Consider the following 19,384-nt stretch of genomic DNA (forward strand, 5'->3'; position numbering starts at 1 on the left):
CGCATTGCCGGTTGTCACTCAATTGAGTGGGTCTCCAGATCGAAAGCATACGACCCGGTCGTATAGGATTCTTTTCCATGCCGGAAAAGAATCATATACAACCAGGTCGCACGGTTTCCATACGACCAGGTCGTATAGGATTCTTTTCCATGCCGGAAAAGAATCCTATACGACCAGGCTGCCGTCGTCGTGAACGAGCGCACTGAACTGGGAATCGAGATTGGACAAAGGGAACCGCGTGAGAAGTTACCGCGTTGCATCAAGATTCACGCTGCCAGGTGTCGCTCAATCCAGTGGGTCTCCCGATGGAAACCGTGCGACCTGGTCGTATAGGATTCTTTTCCGGCATCCCTGGCCATGAGCCCAGCAAAGTCGGTTGACTGACTTGCATGCATGCAAATGCAAGTCAACCCACGGCGCCCCATGTCCATGTGATCTTCCCCAGCTGGGTAAGTGTGCTGCATATACTTAAAGTTCTTCTTAGATAAAGCGAAAATGTCTTAGCTAGACGTATACATTATATTGTGTTCTAGTGTGTAGTCTTTGGCACAAGAAGAATGGCGTCCCGGTGGCTGTTGCTGCTTCTTCTCGGAGTCGCGGGCGGTGGTGGAGGCGTTCTTCAAGTCCATGCCCAGGTCGATAGCTTAGGTGAGCACATCTTGTATATGCTTGCATGCATGGCTTCATCAGTCACTCTCTGCCGTTTGCTTCATCAACCAGTCTCTCCCGTGTGCCCACATGCAGGTTTCATAAGCATAGATTGCGGTCTCCCGGGGGAGGCGGGCTACATGGACAACATCACCAAGCTCTGGTACACCCCGGACGCCGGCTACACCGATGCCGGCACCAACCGCAACATCTCCCCCGAGTACCAGGCAGGTAAGAGCTGGCGTAATGTCCGCAGCTTCCCTGCTGGCGCGCGGAACTGCTACACGCTTCGGTCCCTCGTATTCGGGCTCAAGTATCTCATTCGGGCCATGTTCATGCACGGCAACTACGACGGCCTCAAGAGGTGGCCCATTTTTGACGTTCACATCGGCGTGAACTACTGGCAGACTGTGAACATAACAGACGGCGACATGCCTGTGATCGCCGAGATCATCACCGTCATCTCCGGCGAATCCGTCCAGGTGTGCCTCGTGAACACCGGCTCCGGGACTCCGTTCATCTCCAGCCTCGAGGTGAGGCCTCTGAAGAACAAGCTCTACCCGCAATCGGACGCGTCCCAAGCACTGGTTCTCGTCGCGAGGGCCAACATTGGCTCCGATAAATCCATCAGGTAATCATACACATACGCATATATATATATATATATATATATATATATATATATATATATATATATATGTGTGTGTGTGTGTGTGTGTGTGTGTGTGTGTGTGTGTGTGTGTGTGTGTGTGTGTGTGTGTGTTGATCGGTGTGGAACGGTTAATCTGCCCATGGATCAGGTACCCCGACGATCCACATGACCGTATATGGATCGAGTTGCCCACGGGGTATGGATGGGCGCCGATCTCAACGACCAAGAAGGTGCAGAACGACGTCAATGACGTTTTCGAGGCACCGTCCGCCGTGACACAAACCGGAGTAACGTCCATCAACTCCTCCAGACCCATCTTTTTCACCCAGGATGCACAACCCAATGGCAACGCCAAAGATCTAGTGCCCGGGTACGTAGTACTCTACTGACTGTTCTTAGATATTTCACAAATACATATTGGTGGGATTGAAATCCATCTCCTTCCCACGTTTTCAACTCTCTGTATTTTATTATGCGGAGGGGCGCATGCAGTTCACCAGTATCAGATCATCATCTCCATTTTCTTCTCGATGTAATTATTATGAATGGGTTTATGCAGTTAACCTGATAATTAGACACTTCAAAAGAGATTCAAAATGGAAGTATCCATAAAGAAAATCATATGTAGGTACGTTTTCATGATGTACATGGCAGAGCTGCAACTTCTTCCGAGCAACGCCCTCCGCCAGTTCTACGTCAAGCTCAACGGCAAGCTCTGGAACGCCAAAACTCTCGGCCTGAAGTACCTCAAGACGACTGTCATGTACAATGAAAAACCTGATTACGCCTCCCACCAATACATCTTCTCATTGGAGGCCACCACCAACTCCACGCTCCCGCCCATCGTTAACGCCCTCGAGATCTTCTCCGCCGTTCCCACCGCTGGTATATCCACTGCAGCTCAGGAAGGTAAGCAATTATGCCTTTTTTATAGAAGAAAATGGGTTTCTTTTCCCCCGGTTTCATTTATTTAGAATAAACCAGATATCATCGCTCACACTACTCAGATCAAGACAGAGTCCGCGGTTATGGTTAGAATCATGTGTATGATTCATGAAGCTAGTATTTCAACATATTTACGTATATAGATCAAGGAAAAAAAATAGCACGCTACAGCAAAATAGCGGCGGCCTCAGAATATGCTATTAGTGTGCTATATCGCGCTATAGCGTGCTATTAGCGAGACGTTGTACACTGATTTATTTAGCGAGAAAATTCTCAATACGCTATAGCGTGCTATTAGCAATGCTATATTGCGCACTATTTTTTTCAGTGATATAGATCCCTGAGCCTAAATGGTTTCTTTATGTGTTGCTACCGAGAAATGCTACAGTTTCTGCCATGACGACCATCAGGGACAAGTACCAGGTGAAAAAGAACTGGATGGGCGATCCTTGCGCGCCCACGAATTACGCGTGGAAGGGATTGCATTGTAGCTATGCTGTTTCTACCACACCAACTATCACAGGCTTGTGAGTTATTTTGATTGATATATTTTTCAATTAAAACTGGTACCGCACTTTTTACGGGAACCGGTACTGTATTAATAGTAGCAATGACCGGAATTATCTGAGCCTTTGTCGTATAAACACAATGCAGGAATTTATCTTCCAGTGGTCTGAGTGGCAACATTTCATCTTCTTTTGCAAGCCTCAAAGGTTTACAGTACTTGTAAGTAGGATGTTGTTTGCCAACTATTTCACACATTGTATGCTAATTTGTTTGAGAAGTACAGTAATAAGTTATTTATCCGTGATCTCGCTAATTGGCAGGGATTTGTCACACAACAATCTGACGGGCTCCATTCCCGACGCCCTTTCACAATTGTCATTGCTCACACTTCTGTAAGTAATCTGTGACATAGTTTATAAAAGTTTTCAAAACTCATTCAGCACACAACATACTTTAGTTTGACATCAGAAACTACTTTGTTTCCTTCCAGAGATTTAACAGGAAATCAGCTCAGTGGATCAATTCCTTCTGGACTTCTCAGAAGAACCCAAGATGAGTCCCTAACACTTAGGTTGGTACCTGGTACATTCTAGTAGAAGAATTTTCCAGTGAGATTCCTCAGATCTCATGTGATCTTTTTCTTCAAAAAGCACCATATATCTTACTTGATCAACATTACCATTTACTCATCTTCTCTTTTGTTGCCAGATATGGTAATAATACAAATCTCTGCAGTAACGGCAACTCCTGTCAGCTTGCAAAAAAGAAGAGAAACTCTATGGTTGCTGTCTATGTTGCAGTTCTTGTATTTTTGGTACTGATGGTTGTGCTTTTGTCTGTACTAATTTGCATGCGAAGTAGAAAGCAAGGTGAGAGGTCACTCCTAAACACATGACTTTGGACACATGAATGCATGGTCAAGGGTTAACTAACACTGTTTGTGTGGTCGGTCTTTCAACTCTAAAGGAATAACAACAAATAGTGTAAGGCCGCAAAATGAGGAAATTAACAGGAATGGACACACCTCACTACGACTCGAGAATCGCCGATTCACGTACAGTGAATTAGAGGCTATCACGAATGGCTTCCAACGAGTGATTGGCCAAGGAGGGTTTGGGAAAGTCTATGATGGTTTCTTGGAGGATGGCACCCAGGTGGCTGTCAAACTGTTGTCTGAATCTTCCAACCAAGGTTTACAAGAATTCTTGGCAGAGGTGAGAACTGACAAGATCTAGTAAAGTGACTGTAACTAAGACCGCTAGATTTTGTTTCATAATGCATGTATTGTTTCGCGTTCAGGCTCAGACCTTGGCTAAGATTCACCACAAGAATCTAGTGTCCTTGTTTGGCTATTGCAAGGAGAGGGAGAACATGGCTCTTGTCTATGAGTACATGTCTGAAGGATCCCTAGACAAGCATCTTAGAGGTATGCAAATACTCAAATAATTCAGACATATCCTTCCGCGACATAAATATGTTAGTAGTAAAGGTGAGAACATGTAGCAAAAATTCTAGTACATGTGATTCTCCTCACAATTTTTGCATCGCAGGGAGAGACAACAACACAAGAACTTTAACCTGGAGACAGAGACTTCTTATCGCCATGGAATCCGCCCAAGGTAAGTTTTAAATCAAGTTTCTCTACACATCCTTACAAATAGAAGCAATTATTCCAAATGTGGTGGCGTTGAGAGCGTGTGATGTGGATGTGTAGGGCTTGAGTATTTGCACAAGGGGTGCAATCCGCCCCTCATTCACAGGGACGTGAAGACGTCCAACATTCTGCTGAATACAAGGTTGGAGGCCAAGATCGCCGATTTTGGCTTGCTTAAGGCTTTCAATAACGATGGTGATACACATGTGTCCACAGCCAGGTTGGTTGGGACACATGGTTACCTTGAGCCTGAGTAAGTGCATTGTTCTAAATTCTTGTTGATTATGCTTTGAAAACCATCTTGTCGATTATTAATTTTTCTTTTTAGTAAAGCGGACTACCTAGGCCTCTACATCACATGATGCACACATGCACATCCAATCTTGCCGATTATTAATAACTAAAGTAATATACTTTGATTGTCTCAAAAGTAGTATGACTCACCTATATGTTCATAATGTATGCTCTACCTTTCCTCCTAGGGTGATCAAATTCATAACATGCTCCCTTAAGTTTGACAGTTGACCTACAAGTGAGTGGTTCAAACCTAAGGATAAAAACCTTTGATTTATGCGAAATCATATTGATTTTTGTCAATTTTCTGCTAATTCTTGTAAGATTTGCTGAATATAAGATATCCCAAACAAACCCATGTTACATGACTGTTCTTGAGACTGGACTCGCTGATGCATTTCATACTCACAGGTACCACGCTACGCTTCAGCTGACCAACAAGAGTGACGTGTTCAGCTTCGGCGTAGTGCTACTTGAGATAGTCACAGGGCAACCACCTATCCTGAATGGTCCAGAGCCGACGAGCATCATCCAGTGGACGCGTTAGCGCCTTGCCCGTGGCAATATTGAGGGTGTAGTGGACACACGCATGCACGGCGACCATGATGTAAACGGCGTATGGAAAGTCGCTGACACCGCACTCAAGTGCACTGCCCAGGCGGCGGAGCAGCGACCCTCGATGACTGAGGTGGTGGCGTTGTTGCATGAGTGCCTTGAGCTTGAGGCTGCGCGTAACCACATGAATGTTGGATTCTACACGGCTGGGAGCAGTGGTAACGTGGATGGCTACGATAGGTACGCCACTGACATGTCTAGTGATGTGAGCCAAAGCAGCTCTGCATTTCAGATGGAACATTTGGGCAGAGTACCAACAATGTCTACAGGTCCAGCTGTGAGGTGAGAAGAGACTGTGATACCGAATGGCCGCCACCTCCCATCCATAATTTATTTTCATTCTCTCTCAAGGGGATTCAAGTCTTTTTGATGATTATTGTTATTATAGATGCAACGTCTGAAATTGTTCACACATGTAACGTGTTTTGTTGGCTTTTCTATACATCTGAATGAGAACGAGATAATGCTTGATAACAGTGTGATAAAAAAAGCTCGTTTTCCCTTTTCTTTTTTGAAAAAACCTGATTAGAATATGACTTCTAACGATGATGGTGATTCTCAATTTATTTCTCTATGAGACGAAGATGAAGTTTCTCTACTCACTAGTCTATATTATATTATTCACAACTATACGTGACAACTTTGTTTTGTCGCTCTAGTGTTTTGCCCACTTTGCTTATGCCATTGTAGCATTTGACATTTCACTTTTGCCTCTCCTAGCTTTTGATAATATATCACAAATGTCAGTCCCTGAAAAAAGCAATAATTTTTCATTTCACCTTTGCCACTTTTAGTTTTTGACAATGTATCACAACTGTCACTCAGGAAAATTTGACTTGTAAAGAGGTGCGCCCCCAACTACTCCTATAGAGAAGTTCAACCGGATCCGCTCCTGCAAGCGCAATACCATAGAGAGAACTTTAGGTGTCTGGAAGATAAAATGGCAAATCTTGCTCAAGATGCCAAACTACTCGATAAATAATACAAAAGATGATTGTTACGACTAATATGACAATACACAACTACGTCCGCCTCCATGACAAGGAGGATCTCCACTTTCTTCGGCGTGAGAGGTATCCGAATTATGTTCCAACTATTCCAGATAGATACAAGAAGTACATTATTCCCCCAAATGCGGTGGATGCTTCAACACAGGCGCAAAGTGCCCCTAACATGGATTTGCTTAGGCATGAACTAGCTACCGCCATTGGCCCCGATCCACTATCGGCGTCTCTGAAAGCACAAGTGCTCCCTGGGTGATTCACTACAACAAAAACACCATGTATAGTCGCTTTTTTTGGTCGCTTTTTTATTCGTCTCTACGCTCATGAAGACTGGCAACCTAAAGACGCTTCTTAAGACGTTTACAAAGCACCACAAACTGTTGATTGTAATTAGGCTAAAAAATTAAGTATTTAGTTTTAATTAACTTAAGAAGCGATTTGTGAGACGCTTTATGTGCGTCTCTGCTCTTCGAGACGATTTGTGAAACGTCTTAATGTGCGACTCTGTTCTTATCATAGATTTAAGAAATTTTGAATAATCATTTTTTCAACCCAGATATCTATGAAAATTAGCTGTACTAAACTTTGGATAATACAACTTTGTTATTTGATTGCGACTTTAAACATCCCCTCTGTAATGTTCTTCTATGTCCCTATAAAAAAAAGTTGTTCATCTATGTATATTGTGAATTATTGTACGTACGATAAAAGCACATTCAATTTTCATACGAAGCCATCCCAATCATCCAGCGAATGCAATGGACGGCTGCTATGCCAGGTCGTACACAATTCGTAAAAGAACAGTCGTAGATATAGCAGGACTGATGTATATTATACTATTTTTGTAGTAGGAATATTATTATACTACCTCTGTGATACGCAACTCCCTAAAATGATACTAAAAGAAACCAGCAGCTAGCGCCGCCGCCGCTCGCCGCCTCGGCACCAGCAGTCGATCTCCCGCCGTTGTTTGGCCCAGCCATAGCCTCCGTCGTCGCTCGCCCCCTCTCCCATAGATCACACGCCGTCGCGCTCCCCCAGCCCGATCTGACGCCGCCGCAACTCGCCCCCAGCCCGAACTTCGGCGTCGCCCGACTCCGATCCCCCGCCGGCCCTCCAGCCATAGCTCCACCGCCGCTCGACGCCGGTCTCCTCCCTACAGCGCAAGCTCCTCCGCCACCTGAAGCCGGTCTGCCCCAGGCCAAGCTCCCCGGTCCCCTGACGCTGGTTGCAGCCCGACACCGCTCGCCCCAATGCCAGGCTCCGCCGCCCGCAGAATATTCTACCCAGGCGACTCCTCTCTCGCTTTGCTGCCGACCATGGCAACGACCTCGCCGACACACCTCTGCTGCTAGGAGCTTGTCCGCAGGTTGTTCTTCTCATTTTTTTTATCTCCATATCATGTGAAATATAGCTCAAATTGCGATATGTCACCTCTGTTTTCCCTTTCTGTCTTTGCAATGATGCACTGTATTGTTGAAATTAGACAATTGTTGATTAAAATCTGTGAATCCTTTTTGGTGATTGGATAAGAATTGTTGTTAAAAACAGTGGGGACTGTTGATTGGATGGCAATTGTTGATGACATGATATTTTTGAAGTTGATCTGGTTAGGGGGAGCTGCATTTGTCATGCCACACAAGAGTACTTTTCTTGTTTTAGCAAGAGAGATCACTGGATATTACTTATATTTTTAGTGACTGGTTATACCAGCTAGCCTTCTATCCTGAAGGTTCTATTGCTGAAGGATATATTGTTGAAGAATGCTTGACCTTTTGTTGAAGATTTCTATAAGGAACCACACGTTTCACAAGAACATCTAAGAACCCTGATCCTTGAGCTAATACAAAGGGCATGTACATGTTTGATAGTGTTGGTGAGCCAATTGGAAAGGCTTTCACTGTAGGCCAGTTCGACGATCAGCTTCTAGTTCAAGCACATCGATATGTCTTGCGACACACTGATGAGCTTGATGGTCTCCGTAGGTGTGCTTCAGTGCTATCTTCTATTTCTTTTGTTTTTCACAAGTTAGAAAAAATCATGATGTTATTTGTCTTATTATTACACAGAATTTGTGTATCAAGAGAAGAGGAAACCGGGTAACTTATATTTGACGGATGACGACGATGAGGATTTGATTAGTAGACACTTTGCTGACTGGTTGGAACAAAAGGTATAATTCACCTTTTGCATGTTCCTTGACTGTAGTTCCATATGAACTCAATGTAACCACTCTTACATACATGTTGTACTAGATGATGGACCGGATATCACAGAAAAGATAAGAGCATTAGCCGCAAAACCAAGCAAATGTGGGGTGCGCTACAGTGGCTATATAATTAATGGTTTCAGGTTTCATACTATTAGCCGCGATACAGGACGTGTGACACAAAATAGTGGTGTCGTGAACCTTGCTGAAAATGGTGTGTCCTATTATGGCCGGTTATCTGACATCTTCGAATTGTCATACACAGATTACAAGGTGTTGTTCTTCAAATGTGATTGGTATGATGTTCATCACAAAGCTGGTATTGTAAGAGATGAGTTTGGATTCACTCATGTGAACTTCTCCCGAAAAATACATATAGGGGAGAAGTTAGAGGATGATCCTTTTGTATTTTCTTCCCAAGTGGACCAGGTCTTTTATATCCAACATCCGAGAAGTGAGAATTGGAATACCATGGTGAAATTCAAACCTCGTTATATTTTTGACATGGGTGGAGAACCATCTTCAGATGAAACAGACTAATCTTTGTGCTTTCAGCTTGTTATCTGCAGCTAAGATATAGGTTGAGCACTTGTCATCCATGCTCCTAGGTAGAGTTACTCCAACATAATTATTGCAGCTGGGTGGATCTTCTTCAGAATGTATTGATCCCTGTGTTACTTTGTAATGAACGAGCCTATGGTATTTTTTAATGTGTATGTTCCCTTTTGTTATGAATGAATTGTATGGCTATCCATTCAGTTCTGTGAATAGTTTTTTATTTTTATTTTAACTTTCACATGACAGTTCTACTGCTAAATTTTGGAACCTTCTGACGAAGTGTGCTTCAGGTTCACCTACTAACTGGATGCTTTTTGTGCTAGTTTATAGGAAATGAAAGTAGTCTACTAGTCAATATTTCAATAATTTTTTGCAAGTGCATGACATCGACTTTGCACAATTGACATCCCAGTCATAAAAATCAAAAGCAGTAAGGGATATTTGGTAAAATCGGTGAAGTGCTACAGTAACTAGTACAGTACATTTTTTTGTTATTCTTAAAATCCTGGGAACGGCCACATATGGGCGTTCACTTCTGTAAAAGGTTCAAAAAAAAATTTTTTTGGGGGGGGGGGGGGGGGGGGATCAAATTTGAAAATGTTCGCGATCTTGATAAAAACATGAATTCAAAAAAGTTCACGGCTTCTAAAAATGTTCATGAATTTGAAAAAAAAATCACCAATTCAAAGAAATATATTCACAAACTCAAAAAATTGAATTTAAAAATGTTCATGACCTCAAAAAAAGTTCAAGTATACGAAAAAGTTTTGTGAATTTGAAAAAGGTTTACGAGTTCAAAACTTTTTGCAGCAAACTGGAAAATTTCATCTATTAGGGGAAAAATCGCAAATTCAATAAATATTTGCGAAATGGAATTTATTGTGAATTTGAAAAAATTTCACTGTTTGAAGAAAAATATTCACGAGTTAAAATAGTTTGGGAATTTAAAACAGTTCACAAATTTGGAAGAACTTCAAGAATTTGAAAAAAAAGAAAGAAAAGGGAAACAAAAATTAAAAAGGAAAAATAAACAATAAAAGAAAAAACAATAAAAGATAAAGAAAAAAAAGAAAAAACAGGAAAACAAAGTAAAACTTGGCCGAAATAAACCTAAACATGATAAAGATACCCCAACTTAAAAACCTGGCAAGCTTTCGGATGCTTCCTAAAACCCGACCAAGGAAGCTTTTGACGCCTCCAAAACCAGGGGCAGGAGGGAAGCTCGCGCTTGTGCCTTAGAGCAACTCCAACCGGCCAACCCATTTTCGTTCGCCCATGTCTTTTGGGTCAAAGCGGACAAAAAATGCCAGTCCCGACGAGCCGAGGCAAACCTACCACGGGGCCCAAGCGTCAGTGAGTGGAAGGTGCGGGCGGTCATTCTTTTTTAATCCACGCGTGCGGGTGGCCGGCCTCATCCACTTCCACTGCCCGCCCACATCTAACCCCCGTGTGCTTCCTCGCTGGTGACAAGCGAACCCTAGTGCCATGGGTTTCTTCAGCGGCACCAGCGAGCGGCTCATGCAGATCGAGCGTGAGGAGGAGGAGGAGGAGTGCCATGAGAAGGAGGAGGACAAACATCGTGCGAGCGAGCAGCCTAGTCGGCGGCGCAACCTACGCAGCAGGACGACTTGGCCCCGGCTTGGGAGGCGGCATTCCCCTGGGCGGGCTCGGCGCCGGAGCTGGTCGACTTCTCCGGCCCCTGGTCAGATGACGAGGACGCCTAGGGCAGCACGCACAGCGGCGTAGACTTTTTAATGTTTAATTAATGTTTAGTGTTTATGTGGACTTTGGTCGGCGGTTGACCGGCTTTTGATGTTTAATTATGTTTAAGTTTGAACGTGATTGCTCTTTTTTTTAAGTCCGCATTTTAAAAAAAATGGGTCGGGCTAGTATTGGGTGCACGCACCGACCCAAATGAAAAAAATGGACACGAATGTCTGCGTGGCCGACCCAAACGGACAAAAAGCAGCCAAACCGTGCGTCCGTTTGGGTCGGCCGGTTGGAGTTGCTCTTAGATGGCCCGGCATTTTTTTGTACATAGTATAGACAGACGCATACGCTCATAGATACACACATACACTCATCCGTATGTAAGCATACACACACGCACATCCTACCCCTATGAGCACCTCCAAGAGACTGATCCGACACATCATCTTGACATTGATGAAGTCACCACACATGTTTTCGTAGTTAACGGGAATGTCTCCTCCCACTGAACACACATTGCCGGAATGCACATCAATGTCAAAATTGAGACTTGAATTCTGGTGGGCAGAGGATATCGAGAGCTGGAAATGGCAACTAGGGCCATGCTGGACGCTCGAACCAGCCACACGATTTGCTGGAACCGGTGCGGCAGGTTTACTTCGAAGGCCGTGAAGGAAAAGCAGCCCTCCGGGGGCCTACTCCATTACCTCGTCGTTGAGACGACACATTATCACGCAACACCTTGACGATAGTCAAGAGGCGGCGCGAGAGGAGGAGATGTAGGAGCGACGCAATGTTGGGCCACGTTCGCCACATCAGACGCTGACACCGCATCAGTGACCAGCTGGTCAAAATCGGCTTGAAGGAGTTGCGGCACGCTACCACCCCATCGCCGACAAGGCTAGGTGAAGGGATGGCATGTCGGGGACACGGGCAGCACGCGACGGAGGGGGAAGCCCAACTTGGATCTACCACTACCTTTATTATTTTTATCAAACTATACTGATATTACTTGGATATGAATATTACCCAATAAAGTTTGTTGTTTTTTGAAAAAGGAACAAAGCATACGAATTGATCCAATAAAAGATACACCTAAAAATTCATTTATCCATATATGCGTTTTTAACACATCCATACATGTGATTAATTAGAGCTCCCAAACTATTCCCACTAAATCAAATTTTTGCCGGACTATTTTCGGTTATAAAAGTTTTGGCGCTAGAGATTATTTTCTTTACCGCTCATACTTCCCGCGTCTCTCAATTTTCTTTCTCCATATATCGTCGGATATTTTCCCTCGCCGCCATCTCCCCCACCACCTCCCCATTTATCCAACCACCGATTCCAATCTGCGCCGTGACCACCACCCCGCGCGCCGCCGTTCATGTACCCGACGCGGTGGCAGCCTCAACCAAGCGTTGCCCTCTGCTGCTATCGCCGCCTGCCGCAGATTGTCGTTTTCCTCCATCGACAAGCTCACTAATCGGAGCCCCGTCGGTGTCCGTCGTCCCCGCGTCACGAAGCCGCCATCCTCACCGTCACAAAGCCGGATCCACGCAGGTCTCATCCTTCACTCGAAGCTGCGCGCGTGTTCCGTCGGTACACAGCCCACAAGCAGCTCTCGCCTCCATCCATATCTTCAGCCTCCACCACGTCAAGCAGGTATTTTCTTAAATCCCATAGCCCCTACTGTTTTACCATTAAATCAACCAAAGTGGGCTCCTTCATTTATGCATCTCAAGTCCCGATCCTCTTCTCCTTCGTCTCCTTTCTTCCTTCATGTAGGCATGCACTCTAAGTGTTTGTTGAATTGCTTGCTTGCTTGCCTAGAAATCAATTATGACAGATTTTCTTGAAAATATGTGAGCAACTATTTGGTCCAATCAAATTTTATATGGTAAAACTCAAAACTAGTACAAGCGGTGTTATATAGATTGACCAAATAACCTCAAATTCCATGTATGCTGGAGCATAAAACATGGTAGTGTTTGGTTGTATAGGCTGCAATGTACTTTGCTATCCTGTAGTAATTTTAGTCTGTCCTATTTCCTACCTCATCTTAGTGCAGTCCCACTATCTCGTTAGTTATGATTTTTGCATCTTAGCTGAAGGGAGGTTCAATCTGCAGCTCTCAGATTGTGCACTACTAGATTTTTGTTTACAGGTTTGTATGTTGCTGTGTGCGTTACAGTAACTTCTGAAGTGCTTTTTGGGTACCTTTTCAGTTAAATGCATGTATGTGTCATATTTACGGCAAGATCACCTTATTCCACTTGAGTCCAACATGTATCACTTGAGTCCAACATGTACCATTATGGTGATAAGCATTGGTGCGAAATAAAAGTTTCTCAGGGACTAACTTTTGTTCAACATCCTGAGAAAAAAGGGAAATGTTCAATTTGCACTGCGGGCACTAGGAGATAATATAGAAAACGTGACAGATGAGTTGGCTATGATCTGTTCGTTCGTGAAGCGAAAATTCCCCACTGAGGATTTGAGAAATGAATTTGTAACCACGGGAAGTGATGAAGTTAGTATCTAAACCACATGTCTTTCTGCAAAGATAAAAATATGAGTATTACTTTACTATTATCTTGTTCTTGTTTCAGGTTGATCTCGACGAAAGAGTTGTTGGCGGTGACCTCCCAAATGAATCACATAACAAAGGTGAAGAATATGCTCCATTGAGTGCTATGCAGGTGATGTAATAGTTTCTTCACTAATAAATATTCTACTTCATTCTCATACTTAAACAATTGTTCATCATAAGTTGCAGGAACTACATCCTAGCAGTTGTGCGGGAGCCAAAGAGTGTTACACCGGTTTATCGTTACCACAAGAAAAAATGATTCCTAAGGTGTGTGCACACATTTCTGATTTGTTATTAAAAAATGCCTATGTTTTGTGTAAGTTTACTTACAACTGAACTGAACCTCAATTGTAGAAAGCACACATTGAAAAGTTTGATAGGGTCAATCAAGGAAGTGCAGAATCAACTTTACCGGACAAGCAGATCACTACCCAGGAATTGCATCCTATTTTTTCTGCGAGAACCAAAGAGGATTACACTAGTTTATCTTTGCCACACATGGTTGCTAAGGTGTGTGCGCATAATTTTTTACTTCATTATCAAACAATACCTATGATTGTGTATGTTTATGTCGTATTGAACTGAACCTCAAATGTAGAACGCACGCATTGAAAAGTTCGATAAGGCCAATCAAGGCCGTGCAGAATCAACCAAAGAGGGTTACACCAATCATGGAAGTGCAGAATCAACTTTGCCGGATATAGCAGATCACTGCCCAGGAATTGCATCCTAGCTCTTCTTCGAGGACCAAGGAGGATAACTGGTTCATCTTTACCACGCATGGTTGCTAAGGTGTGTGTGTGCATAAACTTGTGATTCATTGTCAAACAATGTCTATGTTTTCCGTATGGTGCACATTGAAAAAATTGATAGGCTCAATCATGGCTGTATAGAATCAACTTTACCGGAAAAGACTAATCAGGAATTGCATCCTCGCAATTGCGCAAGAACCAAAGAGGGCTGCCAAACACTGGTATGGTACATCATCAAAGTGCATTTCTTCTCATAATAGTCTTAAAGCTATATTCTAAAAATTTCTCTGTGATCTTTCTTTTTCAGGGCAGCTCAACATTTAAAGAAGGAGTGCATTGCAGGAGCCGGGAGAACTATAGAAGAATTATTCTTTAGATGGACAAATATTATGTTTTATAAACATATTTTAGCTTTATAGGAAAACTTAGTTCAAGTTTGTATGATCTCTTAATTATTTGAATATTTTATATGAAGATCTTATTTGATTCAGTTGTGAACCTAAGGTGTTTGTTCCTATTAAATGAAATTGTGTGAATGGGATGGTTCTGGATACAATCAGTGATATGGGTGGATCCCTTCATATTGTTCATGATATTTGTTGCTTATGAATGCGATTGGTGATATGGGTGGATGTTGTTATATACAATATTTCTTGATCATTCTGCACAAGCATATGGCATGATAAAGTTACTGGATTTGAAATGGCGAAGTACACATTTGAAATAAATCAAATATTATTTAAAGTAAAATATTACGTGGTTAAAGCTTTTGTATATTTAGAGACGAATATAATGTCTGTACATAGCGTGTATCCCTATTAGTAGAGATGTACGAGCGCGTCTAACAGAATGACTCTACATATCAGAGACGCTCTTGAACGTCCAAATATAGCATGTCATATCTAGAGACGCCTTTGGACGTCCCAATATAGCGTCTCATGCCATGTACAGGCGCTTTAGACAGCGTGTCTATGTGTTTTGAGACGGTCCGTGGGGAGACGCTCCAAAGACGCTTTATTAAGTCGACTCTATGGTTGCCTAGAGATGAAATAACATGTCTCTAGCTTTAGAATATGACGTCTCTACATGCAGTTTTTGTTGTAGTGATTTTGGTAATTAATGTCAACATATCTCTTGTTGGACTAATGCTTCTATCTAGTATGTTTCAGATAAGTTCAACAATGAAGAGGCATGGACTAGAGGATGTGGAATCCCTTCAAAATGCTAAGGACAAAGGATTGGCTCAAGCTCAAAGCTCAGGACTCTACATTTTCTATTTTAGTGATCCAAGATCACATTGAGTCCATAGGGAAGCCAATACTATTAAGAAGGGATGAGGTGTTGCTTAATGGCTTGCTTGCTCAAAGTGCTTAGTGATATGCTCCAAAGCCCTCAACCACTTTCTCACATCCACATATGTCCCAAACCAAAAGTCAAACTCGGACCCACCGAAACTTTCTATCCGGCGCCACCGAGTTCAATTGACATAGCCACTGCCAGAAACCCTAATCAATTCGGTCTCACCAATAGGGATCTCGGTCTCACCGAGATGGGATTGCAAAATCTCTGTTGCCTATTGCAATAATTTCGGTCTCACCGAAATATGCAATCGGTCCCACCGAGATTGCAATGCAAACTCTCTGTCACCCCTTCATAACGTTTCGGTCCAACCGAGATGAGCGAATCGGTCACACCGAGTTTGCCTGACCAACTCTCTGTTTGTCTATTACCAAAATCGGTCTCACCGAGTTTGTGTAATCGGTCTCACCGAGATTACATTATGCCCTAACCCTAATGAAATCGGTCCCACCGAGTTGATCCATTCGGTCCCACTGAAATACCTAACGGTCACATTATGAACCAAATCGGTCTGACCGAGTTCTCTGAATCGGTCCCACCGAGTTTGGTGATTTGTGTGTAACGGTTAGATTTTGTGTGGAGGCTGTATATACCCCTCCATCCACTCTTCATTCGTGGAGAGAGCCATCAGAACATGCCTACACTTCCAACACATATTTTCTGATAGAGAACCACCTACACTTGTGTTGAGGTCAAGATATCCCATTCCAACCACATAAATCTTGATCTCTAGCCTTCCCCAAGTTGCTTTCCACTCAAATCATCTTTCCACCAAATCCTATCCTATGAGAGAGAGTTGAGTGTTGGGGAGACTATCATTTGAAGCACAAGAGCAAGGAGTTCATCATCAACACACCATTTGTTACTTCTTGGAGAGTGGTGTCTCCTAGATTGGCTAGGTGTCACTTGGGAGCCTCCGTCAAGATTGTGGAGTTGAACCAAGGAGTTTGTAAGGGCAAGGAGATCGCCTACTTCGTGAAGATCTACCCGAGTGAGGAAAGTCCTTCGTGGGCGACGGCCATGGTGGGATAGACAAGGTTGCTTCTTCGTGGACCCTTCGTGGGTGGAGCCTCCATGGACTCGCGCAACCGTTACCCTTCGTGGGTTGAAGTCTTCATCAACGTGGATGTACGATAGCACCACCTATCGGAACCACGGATAAAAAATCTCCGTGTCTCCAAATTGTGTTTGCACACTCCAATCCCATCCCTTTACATTCTTGCAACTAGCATGCTTTACTTTTTGCTGCTCATACACTCTTGTCATGCTTGCTTGATATGTATTGTGAATGCTTAAACTTGTGCTAAAACTCCACATCAACTTAAGGAAACTAAAAACTGCAACTTTTCTTGATTAGAGTCTATTCACCCCCCTCTAGACACCACTTCTCGATCCTTTCAATTGGTATCAGAGCATTGGTCTCCATTGCTTTGGTTTAAACACCTTTGGAGGAAGATGGATGTGTCTACTTTGGGGAGTCTTAGACATAGAGTGCCTATTCTTGATGGAGAGTTCTTCTATCAGTGGAAAAATGAAATGCTTGAGATTTTTAATGAATATCATTTGAACAAGTACATTACTAGCCCTTGTGCACCTGATATTGATCCTTTGCATCCTACACCCGAAGAGGATCTTGACATGATTCGCAATCTTAGAACTATCAATCTTATCATTAGAGGATTGCCCAAAAATTTGATTGCTAGTTTACCAACTCTCGATTGTGCCTATACTATATGGAGATTTCTTGAGGAACGATTTCCAAATTATTCCTTGAAAAATTTAGACGAAATTCTCCATAAGTCTATTGCCTTGAGTAAGATGAATTCCAGTGATCCTATGTTTGGTGATTGTCTATTTGAGCTCACAAATCTCATGCGTACCAAAGGAGATGTTGGAATCATTAGCAATTTCATTTCCGAAGCTATTAGAATTCATAAAGATAACCATTGTAATGATCATTTATCTAATGAATTACCCTCTCTAGGAGTTGATCAATCACAAGACGATGTTGAACATGGATACTATGATGAGGATGATGATAGTGACTATGACCTTGATGATGCGATGAGACACTTTGGTCTTATGGCTAATCTTCGCGCCTACATGGCTGGAGGAAAAGAATGGGTCCTTGATAGTGGATGTACTGATCATATGACCGGAGACAAAGATATGTTTCGTGAGCTTGCTGAAAACGACGGCCCTCGAAAGTATGTCACCTTTGGTGATAACTCAAAGGGTAAGGTGGTTGGCCTAGGTAAGGTGGCCATCTCACATGATAGCTCCATACAAAATGTCATGCTCATTGAATCTCTTGGATAAAATTTACTTTCAGTATCTAGACTTGCTGATTTCAGTTTCAATGTTCTATTTACTGAGGTAGATTGCCAAGTGTTTCGAAGAGACAATCATAAAATGGTCTTTACCGGTATACGTAGAGGTGATCTTTACATTGTTGATTTCACTAAAAAGGCTCAACCTAGAACTTGCTTAATTGCTAAATCTTCTAAAGGCTGGTTGTGGCATAGAAGGCTAGGTCATGTGGGCATGCGAAATTTTGATAAGCTTATTAAAGGTGATCATATCCTTGGAGTAAAAGATGTCACATTTGACAAGGATAGACTTTGTAGTGCTTGTCAGGCAGGAAAACAAGTTGGAGGGAGTCATCGCGTGAAGAACACCATGACCACGAGAAGACCACTCGAGCTACATCACATGGATCTCTTTGGTCCCAATGCCTACAAGAGTCTCGGTGGTAACTCATTTGGTCTAGTCATAGTCGATGATTTTTCAAGATTTACGTGGGTGTTCTTTCTTGATGACAAATCACAGGTCCAAAAGATCTTCAAAAACTTCGCTAGGAAGGCCCAAAATCAATTTGACGTGAAGATCAAGAAGGTTCGGAGCGACAACGGAACGGAGTTCAAGAACGCAAATGTGGATACCTTTCTTGAGGAAGAAGGGATTTCACACGAGTTCTCGACTACGTACACGCCTCAACAAAATGGAGTTGTTGAGAGGAAGAACCGAACTCTTATTGAGATGGCAGGAACGATGCTTGATGAGTACAAGACTCCAAAACACTTTTGGGCGGAAGCGGTTGAGACAGCTTGTCATGCAACAAATCGCTTGTATCTTCACAAGCTACTCGGCAAGACGGCATACGAGCTCCTTAATGGTAACAAACCCCAAGTTGGATACTTTCGAGTATTCGGATGAAAGTGCTACATTCTTGATAAGCATCGTCATTCTAAATTTGCTCCTAAATCTCATGAAGGTTTCCTACTTGGTTATGGCTCAAACTCTCACACTTACCATGTCTACAACAATTTCACCCGAAAGGTTGAAGAGACCGTAGATGTGAAGTTTGATGAATCTAACGGCTCGCAAGTAGAGCAATTGCCAATTGATGTAGGAGACAAAGACCCTTCGGAAGCAATCCAAGACTTGTCTATTGGCAAGATTCGTCCAACAGAGGTGAAGGAGAGTACCTCGTCCGTCCAAGTGGAAGCTTCTACCTCACGACAGGGTGAACCAAGAATTGATACGGAAGCATCCACAAGTGGGACACACCAAGACGAAGAAAATGAGGAAGTACACCAAGATGAACATCAACAACCTCCATCTCCACCACGACAAGAGAATGTCAACGTCAACAATGAAGAAGGCCAAGAAGAAGAACAAGATGAAGAATATGTTCCACCCCGAGCCAAGCCAAAGCTCCCACGAGTTCGAGCAAGAATCGCCAAAGACCATCCCGTCGAGCAAATCTACAATGATATCCAAACTGGGAGAATCACTCGCTCTAAAACTCGTTTGGCTAACTTTTGTGAAAATTATTCATTCATCTCTAGCATTGAACCTATGAAGGTTGAAGAAGCATTGGA

General features: G+C 43.1%; 1 protein-coding gene across 1 annotated transcript; it reads left to right on the top strand.

Moving 5' to 3' along the window:
- The first annotated feature begins 518 nt into the window (after window positions 1-518).
- LOC123182689 (putative leucine-rich repeat receptor-like protein kinase At2g19210) lies at window positions 519-5,789 on the top strand. Its single transcript, XM_044595345.1, has 14 exons — window positions 519-648; window positions 745-1,279; window positions 1,449-1,670; window positions 1,929-2,209; window positions 2,634-2,772; window positions 2,900-2,971; window positions 3,073-3,144; window positions 3,243-3,323; window positions 3,461-3,621; window positions 3,719-3,966; window positions 4,052-4,178; window positions 4,303-4,371; window positions 4,467-4,659; window positions 5,112-5,789. The coding sequence occupies exons 1-14, from the start codon at window positions 558-560 to the stop codon at window positions 5,245-5,247; spliced, it is 2,427 nt and encodes an 808-aa protein (XP_044451280.1). The 5' UTR covers window positions 519-557; the 3' UTR covers window positions 5,248-5,789.
- The last annotated feature ends 13,595 nt before the right edge of the window (window positions 5,790-19,384 follow it).

Source organism: Triticum aestivum, chromosome 1D, assembly GCF_018294505.1.
Source record: "Triticum aestivum cultivar Chinese Spring chromosome 1D, IWGSC CS RefSeq v2.1, whole genome shotgun sequence".
NCBI lineage: Eukaryota > Viridiplantae > Streptophyta > Magnoliopsida > Poales > Poaceae > Triticum > Triticum aestivum.